Here is a 12,104-nt window from a genome sequence, read left to right as displayed (position 1 = left end):
GAAACTACACTTCCAGTTTAAAGCTCTTCCATTCGGCCTGTATTTGGCTCTATAGGTCTACGCCAAGGTCCTGCGCATGAGGGAGGCCTCAATCGTGGAAGACCTTCTCCTGCAAGCTCCATTGGTAGACCTGGACTGAGACTTGTTCATTGCGATTATAACCCTGGAGGATCTTTGGTGGATCCTTAATCTGCTCATGTCAGTCCTGATTCCCTTCTTGTGTCTAGAACAGTGTTTCTCAACTGCAGTCCTCAAGGTGCCCCAATAGGTCATGTTTTTAGGATTTCCCTCAGATGAAACAGCTGTGGTAATTACTAAGGCAGTGAAACTGATCAAATCACCCATGTAAGATAATTGAGAGCCTGAAAACATGACCTGTTGGGGCATCTTGAGGACTGGAGTTGAAAAACACTGATCTCGAATACCTGGGGCTCCTGCTGGACACATCCTTGGCCAAGATCCTTCTTCATCAGGAAGAACTCAGAAGTTGCATCTTCACATCCTTCGCCTTTCCTTTCATTCAGTTTTGCATGAGGATTCTTGGCCTCATGGTGGCTTCTTTTTGAAGTGGTCCTGTATGCCCCAAACATCACACCAGCCCTATGGAGAGAGAGGTATTGACCAAGTGGGACAGAGTTACAGGGTCTCTGTACCTTCTCATCCGTCTGTCTCATCCGACCAAGGCGTCATTGACTTGATAGCTTTGCTCACTGCTTCTTTTGTCAGGGAAGTCCTTCTAATTCCGCGTACACACGGTCGGACTTTTCGCTTACAAAAGTCCGACAGCCTGTCCGACAGACTTTCGACGGACTTTTGGCAGACTTGCGGCAGACTTTCTAACGAACAGACTTGCCTACATACAATCACACAAAAGTCAGACGGATTCGTACGTGATGACGTACACCGGACTAAAATAAGGAAGTTGATAGCCAGTAGCCAATAGCTGCCCTAGCGTGGGTTTTTGTCCGTCGGACTAGCATACAGACGAGCGGATTTCTGGGTCCGGCGTAGTTATGACGTAAAGATTTGAAGCATGTTTCAAATCTAAAGGCCGTCAGATTTGCGGCTGGAAAAGTCAGCTGAAAGTCCGGGGAAGCCCACACACGATCGGATTGTCAGCCGTATTTTGTCCGTCAGCGTCCGTCGGACTTTTGTAGACGAAAAGTCCGACCGCGTGTACGCGGCATTACTCTTACTCACCATGGACACCAGCCTCTCATGGGGTCCCTGATTTTTGCATTCCAGGCATTGAAGCTCCTTCCATGATTGATTCCATGGATAGAGGCCTGGAGGGCATCCCGTTCACTCTGGTGGCTCTGGATTGATTATGCAGAGTTTGGTTCGCAGATCTCATTCGGCTGGTCACAGACATGCCTTGGCATCTCCCACCAGGGCTGCTGTTAGAAATGATGGGGCCCCATACAGCCTACCTGACAGGTCCCCCCCCCACCGGTGCAAAGTGACTGAGGACATAGATTATATTGGTGCCTTTCTTTGCAGCCTCAGTTCCAAAGATAAATAAATTGGAATCCTTCTGAATCTTCTTGCTCATTCACAAACTGAATCACAGTAAACAGTTTACTATGCTTCAGTGATGAATGGACACAGGAGTGATTGGTACCGATCACTCACTGTGTTCATTCAGGAAAGGAAGGGGCCAATAAATTATATATTTTCTGCCCCCTTCCCCCACTCTTCACCCTGAAATATCCTTCCGTGTGCCTGCAGCAGCTGCCAGCAGGAGAGGAGAGGAGAGGAAAGAAGCCAGCAGGGCTGCAGGGAAAAGAAGCACATGGAGGGGCGGACAGCAGATGGAAGGGGTGCATGTGCTAGAACCACTCCCCTGTAGTGCAGCCAGAGGAAGAAGCTGGCAGCATTGAAGGGGAAGGCAGAAAAGGATTGGTGTCTGCATTAAGACAGCACAGCCGGCCCTCCTGCTCAGCAGGTGACTGGGCCCCCTTTTTAAACTGACAGGGCCCGGGCCCAGTACAGGAGGGCTGGCTGTACTGCCTTATCAGTGGCCCTGTCTCCCACTTTCACCCAGACCTCTTCTCTCAAGGTCCAATTTGCCACCCTGCTTTACAATCGCTGGCTTTCATGGCTTGGCTGTTGAAAGCCAGGTGCTGAAGGACAGCAGCCTGTCTCCTGATGTTATTCCCACCATGCGTAGGGCTTCGGAATTCTACTTCTCATTTCATCTACTATCTCACGTGGCAGCCCTATTTCTCCTTTTACGAATCATTGGGGGTCCATTCCTGCAAGATTTAATTTGCAGATATTCTGGCCTTTCTTCAAAGGGGTGTGGACCGCAGGTTGGCCCTTAGTTCAGTTAGGGGCCAGTTGTCTGCCCTGGCCATTCTTTCAGCATCCCTTGGCCTCTATCTCTTTAATTTATCCAGGGGGTCACTCAAGTTGTTCTGCCTTCTAGGCCTCTCTACTGCCTTGGGACCATAATCATGTCTCGTCGGCCTTACAAATAATTATTTTGCGAATATCTGTGATATTCCCCACTCAATCAAGTCATAAAGATGGTTTTTCTTCGTGTCCATCACTTCTCCCCATTGAATGTCCGAGCTCATGGCTCTTTCCTGTAAGCAGCCCTTGTGTTGTTGAATAAGGACCTGTTGGTTCTTTGTCCTTGGCTATCCTTTCTCCCGAGGTGGTGTCAGCCTTTCACCTTAATGAGTAATTAGTCCTGCCTTCCTGGTGTCCACATCCCTCTCGTTTGAGAGAAGCGGCTCTCTGTTGCCTAGATATGGTTAGGACTATTAGAGTTTTTGTCTTGACCACTCCATCTATTTAGACGTCTGATGCTCTGTTCATCATTCTGAAGTGTCCTACCACCAGAGGGCCACCCCTAAGGCATGCTTTTAGTTTTAAATTGCACCTAGTGTCCTGTTCCTGACTGACAACCAAGCGGCATGAAACCCATGCATGAGAAGTTAAGCTGTGTCCTTTAATGTACTCAAAAAAAGGATTTTCCAGTGAGTACAAAAATCCAATTTTTTTCAACTGTCTGTAATTTTACAGATGGTTGGCAACACAGAATTACCCACACATGAGTGTACATTGTATTTCCTGAACTGTCTGTTTGCCCCTACTATGTGTATGTGTTTGCCTTGACTTTGTGTGTGTGTTCGCACTGACTGTGTCTGTCCTGACTGACTCCATTTGCTAGGTGTTGTAAGTAGGGGTGATCCACAGCAGTCTAATCCATCAAAATAAAAAAGTACTATGCAGGTGAAATGAGCTGACCTGCTCAAATGCCTTTGTTTCCACTTTGGTCTTGTATCCTACAATAAAGAACAAGTATATAGCAGTTTACATAGCACCAGAGGCGTCGCCAGGGGGTGGCTATCGAGGCTGGAGCCCCGAATGTGGAGCCCCGAGTCTCAGCGGCGGGTGTGAAGGAGAAACTAGCGGGCGGGTCGCGGCTGTGGCAGGCGGCATTGGAGGTGGAGGAGAAACGAGCAGGCACTGAGCCATCGGACCACCACCTCCGTCACCTCTTTTCCCTGCTTAGTTATGCAGCGGCTGCATACAGACATGTCTCAGCTATCCTGTGACCAGTGGCAGATCGAGAGCGGCGCATCCCGATTCCCGTGCCCACTGACATCTGTGTTACACTCACATACAAGGGCTGGGCAGCGGGCGCTCTGTGATTGGCTGTGCAGGCGGCGGACATGTCTGTGATTGGCTCGGTGGAGGTGGTAAATGGTTACATGTGGAGGCGGGGCTGGGCTGGACTGTGGGTGATCTTGGCCGCCCGGAGTCCCGCCTCCCTACCTGGCGCGCGATGTGTCTCCTCTTTACTGAGGTGAGGTCTGTTATCTGCCCTTCCTCCAGTCTGTCAGCGTGCCTCTCTGTAAGCCATCCGTCTGTCATCCCGCCCCTTTCTGTTAGCCCACCCCCCTCTCTGTCAGCCCACCTCCCTGTCAGCACCCCCTCTCTCTGTCAGCCCACCCCCCTCTCTGTCAGCCCACCCCCCTCTCTGTCAGCACCCCCCCTCTCTGTCAGCCCACCCCCCCTCTCTGTCAGCTCATACCCTCTCTGTCAGCCCACCCCCCCTCTCTGTCAGCTCATACCCTCTCTGTCAGCCCACCCCCCTCTCTGTCAGCACCCCCCCTCTCTGTCAGCCCACCCCCCCTCTCTGTCAGCTCATACCCTCTCTGTCAGCCCACCCCCCCTCTCTGTCAGCTCATACCCTCTCTGTCAGCCCACCCCCCCCAGGCAGCACCCCCCTCTCTGTCAGCCCACACCCCTGTCAGCACCCCCTCTCTGTCAGCCCACCCCCTGTCAGCACCCCCCTCTCTGTCAGCCCACCCCCCTCTCTGTCAGCACCCCCCTCTCTGTCAGCCCACCCCCCCTCTCTGTCAGCCCACCCCCCCCTCTCTGTCAGCTCATACCCTCTCTGTCAGCCCACCCCCCAGTCAGCACCCCTCTCTGTCAGCACCCCTCTCTGTCAGCCCACCCCCTGTCAGCACCCCCCTCTCTGTCAGCACCCCTCTCTGTCAGCACCCCCCTCCCTGTCAGCACCCCCCTCTCTGTCAGCCCACCCCCCTGTCAGCACCCCCCCTCTCTGTCAGCACCCCCCCTCTCTGTCAGCCCATACCCTCTCTGTCAGTGCCCCCCTCTCTGTCAGCCCACCCCCCCTCTGTCAGCGCCCCCCTCTCTGTCAGCATCCCCCCTCTCTGTCAGCCCATACCCTCTCTGTCAGTGCCCCCCTCTCTGTCAGCCCACCCCCCCTCTGTCAGCGCCCCCCTCTCTGTCAGCACCCCCCCTCTCTGTCAGCACCCCCCCTCTCTGTCAGCCCACCCCCCCTCTGTCAGCCCACCCACTCCTCTGTCAGCGCCCCCCCCCCCCTCTCTGTCAGTGCCCTCTCTCTGTCAGCGTCCCCTACTCTGTCAGCCGACATCCTCTCTGTCAGCCCACCCCCCCTCTCTGTCAGCTCATACCCTCTCTGTCAGCCCACCCCCCCAGTCAGCACACCTCCCTCTCTGTCAGCTCATACCCTCTCTGTCAGCCCACCCCCCCAGTCAGCACCCCCCTCTGTCAGCACCCCCCCTCTCTGTCAGCCCGCGCACCCCCCCTCTCTGTCAGCTCATACCTTCTCTGTCAGCCCACCCCTCTCTGTCAGCACCCCTCTCTGTCAGCACCCCCTCTCTGTCAGCCCACCCCCTGTCAGCACCCCCCTCTTTGTCAGCCCACCCCCCCTGTCAGCACCCCCCTCTCTGTCAGCCCACCCCCTGTCAGCACCCCCCTCTCATTCAGCCCACCCCCTCTCTGTCAGCACCCCCTCTCTGTCAGCCCACCCCCCTCTGTCAGCCCACCCCCCTCTCTGTCAGCACCCCCCTCTCTGTCAGCTCATACCCTGTCAGCACCCCCCTCCATGTCAGCCCCCCTCCATGTCAGCCCACCTCCCTGTCAGCCCACCTCCCTGTCAGCCCACCCCCTGTCAGCACCCCCTCTCTGTCAGCCCACCCCCCTGTCAGCACCCCCTCTCTGTCAGCCCACCCCCTGTCAGCACCCCCCCTCTCTGTCAGCCCACCCCCCTCTCTGTCAGCACCCCTCTCTCTGTCAGCCCACCCCCCCTCTCTGTCAGCCCACCCCCCCAGTCAGCACCCCTCTCTGTCAGCACCCCTCTCTGTCAGCACCCCCTCTCTGTCAGCACCCCCTCTCTGTCAGCCCACCCCCTGTCAGCACCCCCCTCTCTGTCAGCCCACCCCCCTGTCAGCACCCCCCTCTCTGTCAGCACCCCCCTCTGTCAGCCCATACCCTCTCTGTCAGCGCCCCCCTCTCTGTCAGCCCACCCACTCCTCTGTCAGCGCCCCCCCTCTCTGTCAGTGCCCTCTCTCTGTCAGCTTCCCCTACTCTGTCAGCCTACATCCTCTCTGTCAGCCCACCCCCCCTCTCTGTCAGCTCATACCCTCTCTGTCAGCCCACCCCCCCAGTCAGCACACCCCCCTCTCTGTCAGCTCATACCCTCTCTGTCAGCCCATCCCCCAGTCAGCACCCCCCTCTGTCAGCACCCCCCCTCTCTGTCAGCCCGCGCACCCCCCCTCTCTGTCAGCTCATACCTTCTGTGTCAGCCCACCCCCCTCTGTCAGCACCCCTCTCTCTGTCAGCTCACCCCTCTGTCAGCACCCCCTCTCTGTCAGCACCCCCTCTCTGTCAGCCCACCCCCTGTCAGCACCCCCCTCTTCTTCAGCCCACCCCCCCTGTCAGCACCCCCCTCTCTGTCAGCCCACCCTCCTGTCAGCACCCCCCTCTCATTCAGCCCACCCCCTCTCTGTCAGCTCCCCCTCTCTGTCAGCCCACGCCCCTCTCTGTCAGCACCCCCCTCTCTGTCAGCTCATACCCTGTCAGCACCCCCCTCCCTGTCAGCCCACCTCCCTGTCAGCCCACCTCCCTGTCAGCCCACCCCCTGTCAGCACCCCCTCTCTGTCAGCCCACCCCCCTGTCAGCATCCCCCTCTCTGTCAGCCCACCCCCCTCTCTGTCAGCCCACCCCCCCTCTCTGTCAGCCCACCCCCTCCTCTGTCAGCGCCCCCCTGTCTGTCAGCGCCCCCCTCTCTGTCAGCGCCCCCTCTTCGGTAAGCGTCCCCTACTCTGTCAGCCTACATCCTCTCTGTCAGACCTCCCCCTCTCTGTCAGCACCACCCTCCTCTGTGTCAGCACCCCCTCTCTCTCCTGCCTCCTCCTCTCTCACCTCCCTCCCCCCACCTCTTTTCCCCCCTCAGGGGGTAGAGGCCCCATGATTCCTAACAGCAGCCCTGTGAGTGAGTGTACCAGTTCAAATGTGTCCTGCCTACACAGTGGGCACAGCGATGCAGCATCTGCCTCTACTATGCCTTCTCCCCAAGCCCCCCCACACAATGGAAGGAAGGAAAATGGCACTACAGAAGAGCAGCTTCGCTTCGCCCCCAAACTCCGGCACCCACACTTCCTGACTCTAAACGGCTCTCGGTAAGGCAGTCTAATGGGGGTCTTTAGGGGCAGGGGACACTGATGGGGGGGGGGTCACTGATCTATTAGAGATATCTAAGAGGGTGCTGATATAAGGGGACTCTGAGCTAATGTAGAGGGGGTGCTGACTGCTGGTGACCCATTAGATCAGCAGTCAGCACCCGCCATTAAATCAGCACCCCCACCTCCCCTCCCTAGAGACCTCTACTAAATAAGGGAAACTCTCCTTATATCAGCACCCACATTAGATCAGTTTGTCCTTATATTACCTACCCTTCCATCTCCTCAGAGAAACCCATTATATTACAGTCCCCTTATATCAGCACCCCCCTTAGAGACTGATGGTTTGTCTCTAAAGAGGATCAGATATAGGGGACTCTGATCTAAAAAAACAAATAAAAAACACCTAGAATAAAACTAAAATTCCTCGAAAAAAACTATGCAAAAATAAATTAAAATGCAGTGCAACCTCCCCCTATAATTATAAATGATTTAAAATAATTAATTTAAATGTGAACAAATAATTGTGAATGATGGTGGAAACCCCCAAGGGTAATCCAAGTATTAATACACTCCAATCTTATTTAAACATATACTGTGCAATCGCCAAACACATAGTAGTGTATGAATAGAGGTGTAAATCCATTCCAAAATGTGTTTTGCTAATATCCGAAAAAGTTAATTGGATATTAGCACATTTTGGAATGAATTGAAGGTTTACACCTCTATTCATACATTATTATATGTGTATGGAGATTGCACGGTATATGTTTAAATAAGGTTGGAGTGTATTAGTACTTGGATTATCCTTGGGGGTTTCCACCATCATTTACAACTATTTTTTCATATATGAATATAATTATAGGGGGAGGTTGTGCTGCATTTTTTCCATTTTAATTTTTTTGGGTCTCTAAGAGGAGCACTGATATAAGGGGACTCTGATCTAATGGGGGTCCTCTATGGGGGGCCCCTAAATTATAGAGGGGTAACACTGACCCCTGTATTATGGGGGGTAACACTCACCAATAAAGCGTCCTGCATTATTGCTCTCCTTAGTGCACCCAAAGGTGTCCCAGGTCTTTACAATCCTATAGTGTATATTAATTTAAATGTGAAAAAGGAATTGTGAATGATGGTGGAAACCGCAAAGGATAAAGTATTAATACACTCCAATCTTATTTAAACATATACTGTGCAGTCGCCATACACATATAAAAATGTATGAATAGAGGAGTAAATCCATTCCAAAATGTGTTGTGCTAATATTTGCCATGCAGCTTTTTTTCCAAAATTTTTTGCCATGCACCTCTAAAGTGTACAGGTTTGGCTTAAAGAAAAGGGGGCAACCCTATCCTGCAGTGAAGAGAAAGGGAGAGAAAATAGGTCAGACAGCAGCAGCGGCAGCCGCAGTTTACCTGTGTGATTCGGCCGTTGCAGCGCCGCCCACTGCACTGACCGACAGGCGGAGTGATATGCCGCCTGGCCTGAGGAAAGCAGAAGGAGATCAGGGGAACGCGATGCCTCCTTCTCCCTCAACCTCCAGAGTCACGCTGAATAACGGCCATGGTGGCTGTGACTGGGAGTGGGACAGAACGAAGATTTAAAAAAAAAAAGGTGTCACTCTCTCTCTGTGTTTCTCGCTCTCCTTCTCTCTCTCGCTTTCTCTCTTTCTCCCTTCTCTCCTTCTCTCTCTCTTCTTCTCTGTCTCTATTCTCTCTCTTCTCTCTTTTGACGGGCACAGTGGCTTCATTTCACGGGGCACAGTGGTTGCAATTGATGGGGCACAGTGGTTGCAATTGACGGGCACAGTGGCTGCATTTGACGGGCACAGTGGCAACAATTGATGATTTGACTGCCCCTTGGCTAATTTTAAATAAATAAACTTAGGCTTTAAGGGGGCAAGGGCAGGTAGGTCAGTGCATGTCAGGTAGGTCAGTGTGGGTCAGTGTATGTCAGATAGGTAGGTCAGTGTGTGTCAGTGTATGTCAGATAGGTAGGTCAGTGTGTGTCAGTGTATGTCAGATAGTTAGGTCAGTGTGTGTCAGTGTATGTCAGATAGGTAGGTCAGTGTGTGTCAGGTAGGTCAGATAGGTAGGCCAGTGTGTGTCAGGTAGGTCAGATAGGTAGGTCAGTGTGTGTCAGGTAGGTAGGTCAGTGTATGTCAGGTAGGTCAGTGTATCAAGTAGGTCAGTGTGTGTCAGATAGGTAGGTCAGTGTGTGTCAGGTAGGTCAGTGCGTATCAGGTAGATTAGTGCGTGTCAGGTATGTCATGTAGGTCAGTGTATGTCAGCCAGGCAGGTCAGTGTGTGTGTCAGGTAGGTCAGTGTATGTCATGTAGGTCAGTGTGTGTCAGCCAGGTAGGTCAGTGTATGTCAGATAGGTAGTTCAGTGTGTGTCAAGTAGGTCAGTGTATGTCAGATAGGTCAGTGTATGTTAGGTAGGTCAGTGTATGTTAGGTAGATCAGTGTATGTCAGGTAGGTCAGTGTATGTCAGATAGGTAGTTCAGTGTGTGTCAAGTAGGTCAGTGTATGTCAGATAGGTCAGTGTATGTTAGGTAGGTCAGTGTATGTTAGGTAGGTCAGTGTATGTCAGGTAGGTCAGTGTATGTCAGCCAGGTAGGTCAGTGTGTGTCAGGTAGGTCAGTGTATGTCAGGTAGGTAACACCCCTCTCCATACAACCCCACCGTCTGCCGCACCATCACCCCCCCCCCCCCGGTGCTGGGCTCTGACTTCGGGCTGAAGCCCCTGGTCTTTTTGCTACCTAGCAACGCCCCTGCATAGCACATCAAATCAAATTTACGCAATTATGTAACAAACATTGCAAGAGGCTAAGCACTATGTGCTAAGTACAATAACCCATAGTATAAATTTAGAATTCATTTTGCTGAATTTTACTACCCTTTTGCACATGATTCTTTTCTTGTGGTAATTTTTAATGAATGTGGTTTGGTTTTGTCTGGAGTACAAATATATACATGAGATGAACATACATGAAACACCAGCAACAGCATTGTATCAGCTAAATGTAACATTTTTGCCTTTTGTCAACTTGAAGTATTACACCAACAGTGTTTACAGTATGTATTAGTAGTTATTCAAAGCAGGCAATTTAAAATGGCAATGTATTATTATTATTTTTTATTATAAATGTTGTTTTATTATTTTGTCATTACCATTTCATACTTGAACTTATACACTCTGTTGATGATCTTTAGTTAATGAGAACAGAAACCTTGTATTTTTGTGCAGTGTAAGTTATTAAAAATTAAAATGAACACACAATTTTAATAAACATTCTTTTTTCTCAGGCTTAGGGAAAGGCATATGGCAAAAGTCTTTGAATCAGTGGTGACTGAGCCAACCACTTTTCTTGAATGTAAGTGCCTCCTAATATCATTGTGTCCAATAAATCTAACTGAGGATATAGTTAGCTGTCATACACACTATGTATCTGAATCAAAATATATTCTAATACTTTCCAATGCGTACCATTCTTCACATTTAAAGCAAAAATGGATACACATATAGGAAAATGTTCGACATTATCATAATGTTCTTTACCCTCTCTGCAATCATAGAGTTTTGTTATAAAGCAATGCATTTATTTCTAATCTTTTTGGAGACATTTTTTGGTTCAGAAAGAATAGCAAATGCTGCTTTTGAGAGGCGTTTTCTTAAATGCCTCTGCTTCTTTCTTCTATCTATCTATTTGTCGTTCCAATAAAATCATCATCTCTTTTTCATCCATCTTTTAAATTTAGCTATCTGCAATATGAGTCTTATCATATTTTCCATCTCAATATCTAATCTATTTCCAATCTAGCTGTCTATTTATATGCCTTAGGCTGCATCTTCTTTTCTTCCCTTCCTCTTCTGTTTTCTAGCCGTATATTCCCCCTATTGTATGTTTATAGTTCATGAAATTTTGTGTTATAGTATCTAATCAACCTAATTTTTGCTTTTGGTTTTATATTTCTGACACCTATCTTGTCTAGGTTTCCAGTCTAGCTATCTGTCATAAATATTCCACATATTCTTTTTTCTTTTATATTTTAGAGTATTTCATCTCTGTGCTGATCTGTTTCACATGTGCTGTTATACTTACCTCTATGTCATTTATAGATAAAATATATTTTATGTAATCATTAATTTTAATTTTTTTTTTAACTAAACATAACATCAATCCACCTCCTGCCTTTGCCCCTAAAATACCTGTCTTAAAGGGTAACTCCACTTTTGTGAAAAAAAAGAAGCAAATAAAAAGAAAATAATATAGCATATATATTTGCTACACAAGCCATATTGTAATGTAATGTTATTAAAAATTATCTTGTGTACTTTCTTATACTCCTGTTATTTGCCAATCTGACATTTCAAATGTGTACTCCTGTATTCAGAATTGCCATGTGAATGTACATTTATTTGCATATACTCAATAAAAACGAGTACCATACTTTTCTGTAAAATTCAATACAATAGGGCAACATAGAGGCATTCTACAGAACACCCCAGAAATGTAATTTTCTGCTTGTGTGATTGGCTCACTGATTTTTCCAGAAGTCTGCACTAAGATACAGGTCAGATTTTAGACCTTCTATGCAATTGAATTTTCTGTTTTGGTGAGATGCTCCCCAAGAATTAAAAGCCTCTTAAGGGATGTAAACACTCCAACTTTTCTCATCAGAACATAAGGGGAGCACCAAGTGAATATAACAAATCAGTCACCCATTCAGAAGCAATATCCAAAGGAAAACATGGAATAACAGCTTTTTCTCCAGAGCAGAAAAAAGGTAGGAGTCTGCTACAAAGTGTGCTAAAATCCCTGAAATGCATACTGATCACCCAGAGGGGAGTTTTTTTTTCAACAAAAGTGTGGTTACTCTTTAATGGAATGCTTGGTCTTTAGCAAAGATGACATGACCAAATGCCAAGGCATACAGTTAAATCCCAGCTCCAGATAACCCCCCCCCCCCTCCCAATGTGTACTTTCTATCTCTTTGGATCTTCTACCGGGGGTGAGCAGCCCTGGATGATGCAGAGAGCCATGCTAAAATCAGAATGTCAGCAGTGCTCTTTGCATTAATACACTATGAGTGCAGGGTGCTGTGTTGACAGGGGGGAAGCCACAGGACCCTGTA

General features: G+C 49.4%; 1 protein-coding gene across 1 annotated transcript in view; it reads left to right on the top strand.

The window, feature by feature from the left end:
- ERICH6 (glutamate rich 6) overlaps positions 1–12,104 on the top strand; it is a 102,056-nt gene that overhangs the window by 38,890 nt on the left and 51,062 nt on the right. Inside the window, exon 9 of the mRNA XM_073625989.1 lies at positions 10,275–10,342. Coding sequence (XP_073482090.1) covers positions 10,275–10,342 — 68 coding nt within the window. The remainder of the gene's footprint in view (positions 1–10,274; positions 10,343–12,104) is intronic.

This window comes from Aquarana catesbeiana, linkage group LG04, assembly GCF_042186555.1.
Source record: "Aquarana catesbeiana isolate 2022-GZ linkage group LG04, ASM4218655v1, whole genome shotgun sequence".
NCBI classification, from domain to species: domain Eukaryota; kingdom Metazoa; phylum Chordata; class Amphibia; order Anura; family Ranidae; genus Aquarana; species Aquarana catesbeiana.
The sequence above is the reverse complement of the archived record's forward strand: the minus strand, read 5'-3'. Positions and strand labels throughout refer to the sequence as shown.